The sequence below is a fragment of the Poecilia reticulata genome, linkage group LG9 (assembly GCF_000633615.1).
Source record: "Poecilia reticulata strain Guanapo linkage group LG9, Guppy_female_1.0+MT, whole genome shotgun sequence".
Classification (NCBI taxonomy): domain Eukaryota; kingdom Metazoa; phylum Chordata; class Actinopteri; order Cyprinodontiformes; family Poeciliidae; genus Poecilia; species Poecilia reticulata.
This window is the reverse complement of record NC_024339.1, coordinates 588,471-592,215: the sequence shown is the minus strand read 5'-3', so window position 1 is coordinate 592,215 and position 3,745 is coordinate 588,471. Positions and strand designations below refer to the sequence as shown.

General features: G+C 35.6%; 1 protein-coding gene across 1 annotated transcript in view; it reads right to left on the bottom strand.

Annotated features, from left to right (window-relative positions):
• The window catches only part of adgrd2 (adhesion G protein-coupled receptor D2), a 58,632-nt gene that overhangs the window by 28,224 nt on the left and 26,663 nt on the right, over window positions 1–3,745 (bottom strand). Inside the window, exon 16 of the mRNA XM_017306520.1 lies at window positions 3,282–3,435. Coding sequence (XP_017162009.1) covers window positions 3,282–3,435 — 154 coding nt within the window. The remainder of the gene's footprint in view (window positions 1–3,281; window positions 3,436–3,745) is intronic.

Sequence of the window (3,745 nt, the reverse complement as noted above, 5' to 3'; positions counted from 1 at the left end):
TTTTTTAAATTTGAAAACAAACAAAATGTTTTATTTTCTCTCACTGTCACTGGGTAAAAAGCATTAACTGTAGATGTGTGTACTTTTATTCTTGCTGTGAGATTATTACCTTGTCCTTCAGTCAAACTGTGTTATTCCACGTGAGAGGAAAGTGTTCTGCATGTCTTCTAAAACAGGGTTGTTGCTTTATTTCTTTTTAAATCTTGATTTCACAAATTTTCAAATACTGTGCAAAAGACTGTCACATTCTTTTTATGTTGTTGTCAAAGTGACATGTGAAAAAGGAGGAAAGGAAGAAATTCAAGCTCGCGGTTTACCAACCAAGTAAACAGACATACATTTGCCTAATGAAAGAAGAAAGCRTATGTTGTTTTTAGGCAACTATTAGATTTGTTGATTACATACATTAAGCGAGTCAGATTTGAAAATTTAAATTATCCAGCCTCCTGTTTTTTTTTTTCCTGAACCTTAAAAGTAGACAACTCATAATTCTGATTTTTACCACCGCATGTGTTACTACACTGACTTAAAATTAGCTTAAAGACGTGTATGTATAGCTTTAAAATGAATTTAGGTTTTACTACAGTTGCATAATCTCACACTCTACAATTTAACATTTTATAGCATAATGTAGTAACAATGTTGTGTTCAGTAGTTACAAAAATACTGTATATTTCAAACATGACTTAAAAGAAATTTAACTTTGCAATTTAATAAAATTAGGCCTATGTCTCTTTAAGAAGCTTCTTCTCTTTCTAACACTGTACYCCCRGCATGTCATCACGTTTCTCCATTATGSCGTTTATAATCATTCTAAGTAGCGTTCCACTGAAAAGTAGCTCGTATAGTGACCTCAGCAGATGTGCAGTTCTACCAGGTATTTGCTAATTGTTGCTGCAGCTAGTCTAGAGGAGCTGAGTGGGGAAGACATGGAGGAGAGCTTCTCTGTGAGGCAGGAGCTCGACTCGAGACCGAAACTCTGAAGAGGAGCTGCGTGGAAAAGGCGGTGCTTGGAGAAAGCAAGCATTTTGCGTGGCTGAAAGGTTGCCATGGAGATCAAATGATTTCTCAAACATGCATGAAAGAATCAAGGCAACACTCAAGGTATGTTTCATATGAGGGAATAACATTGAAGCTAAAAAAAACTGATTTTACATAATACCTCCTTTACAGAAAACATGATGTTTCAWAGACGTTGATGTTAGTTGATGTTTATTTAGACTGAAATTAGATTTGACATTAGCCTGACTTTAGTGATGTCTGAAAGCAATTGGTTGTGCTGAATTTATTCATTTATATCTGTTGGTATCAAAGTTTCGGATRTATCTCATCACCAAAATTTACATATTTTTGAGAATTATTCAGGCAGTGTCCTTTTGCAAGGACACTGTAGACRTGGCTTGTTGTACAGATCAAAAAGCAATGTTAGCACCTGAAAAGCTTCACTTTCTCCCTCAAACATTGTCATTAAATCTGTGAAAAAAAAATCTTAGCTAAAGCCTTCACAATTTATTTTCTAAAGAAAATTATCACTGCAGATGTGAACCTATATCCACACAGATGGCAATAATCCACTTAGTGAGTGCCTAAGATAGCTTTTGAATCTTAAGAGCCTTATTAGTGAGAAACAATGTCACAGTAAGGCAAAGAAAATCTTAGATCCTCGTGAAGAAGCAAGGCCAACCACTTGACCTCAACACTTTTTTAGAAGACTCATTTCAGTTCCTGGTAAAAAGATATACAAGTGATCCCAGCTGACCTGTGTTTATGTTGCCTATTTACTGGATAAGTTTACCTTAACCTGCTCAGCTACAACTGTATGTATAGACTATGTTAAATATGATTTAATATGCTTCTCAGTTAATTTGATGCTGACAAGCGARCTGTYTTGTTAACTGATCTCTGGTYGGTCTCTGTTTGGTGAACATGGAAACAAATACCAGAAAGGGCAAAAAGCCTGACTGGAAACAGAGGCAATGTTTCCAGGGAAACCTGATGAATAAAGCTGTTAACAGACATGGTAAAGTTCATATGTTCTACGCTCTCGTCTTCAGACCACAAGCAACAGATTTCATCATTATACTATATATTACACACAGATGATCCATAATGGATATTTATGGAAAATTAACATCACAAAWATTAAAGCAATCCTGTAAAATTARATCCTGTAAAATTAAAACAAACATTTACATATTAAAACAAACACAGTTTTATGGAACTTGCAAAACAATCTGAATCAGATTATTTCTAATGTGACTAAGGCTGAGTCACATATAGGCAGGTGGTTAAACCTTAGTCGCCTGAGGGACTGAGAGAGGAGTGGCTTTTTTTTTATTTGGTGAACATGGATAAAAGCAGCAGTGCTGTAATTTATGGTATGTTAATTTAAACCTATTTATTTAACTGATTTTATTTACAATCTAAAATCCTGTGTTAAAAGAAGTTAGAAAGAGATAAAAAGAGAGCGCACACATGGAGGAGTGTGAGTTATGCAAAATCCGTTGGTAAAACATAATCATAAAATTTCATTTTATTGTGATTACAATTAATTAAAATGTTTTGTTCTAAAGAAAATAGCTACAGTTACCTACCTGTAAACTATAAAATATAATTTTACATAAAGAAAAGATACATGTTGTACGGCARTTAAATAAACCTCATTTTATGACAGAGCATTAGAAATAGGACTATAGGTCTGTATTTTAAATATAGGTCAGGAGTTTATTTGATGCTGCAGCCTAGGATTRGGGGTCCAGGCCTCACAGTCAAACTTTGACCCCTCACAACATCTGTCAGCAGATGGTGAGATAGGACTGGGTCAGTTCTCTGCCTGACACCATTGAGAGCCTTTGGATTCTTTCCTTGACTGAATTTTCCCTAAAACATAGAGACTTGAACTTTGAATGGATCTACTGGAGAATTTTCACTCTCCGGTTTGAATGCTCCCCAAAGGACATTTTTATTTTTTCAAGACGAATGAGTCTTGGTTATTGTAAATATTGCTTATTGTTCTAATTGTTCATAAATAAAAGTCATAATTACTACATATACTTGTCTCCATGGGTTACTACTACTACTGTCTTCTATGAGCCTATATGTAGTGACATGTACACACTCAGATGWGGATAAGAGAAAAACATCATAGAAGTAAAACTTGGTCAAAAAGTGATGTTTATTTAGAGCCAGCCCACAGTGCTGTTGTGTTTTTCAGAATAGTGACTTGGCGACTGAAGCAGAAAAATGCTAAGTTGTGACCATCATCAATAAGACAAGTTTACCCCAGCCTATGACATAGTAGAGCTTCATCCTGCGGTCCTCACTGATGTTAACAGAAACCACTTTGCTCCAAAGAAGAAGACCCTCAACCAGCATCCAGCAGAAGGACGCCATGAAGAAGAGATGAAGCAGAGCAGTCACCATGAAACATGCTGCCTGCAGAGTTAAACACAGACAAAAACACCTGGAATTAATCCTGAAATCTTGTGTGCATCTTGATCAAAACAGTGCACCTTCTTTGCTGCATCATGCTAGAYCTGTTTTCATTAAATAATCAGTGATCATAACTAGAGCTGTCAGTCGATTAAAAAAAATGTAATTGGATTAACCACACTGTACCACTGTGATTCATCATGATCAGTCTCTCTTTGCCTAAGTTTGTAAACTTGAAATCTATATTGTGTTTCTTGCAGGTTTGGTGTCTTGGGTTAACCCCTCCTTCTGCCATATCCCAGTCAATTAAAAT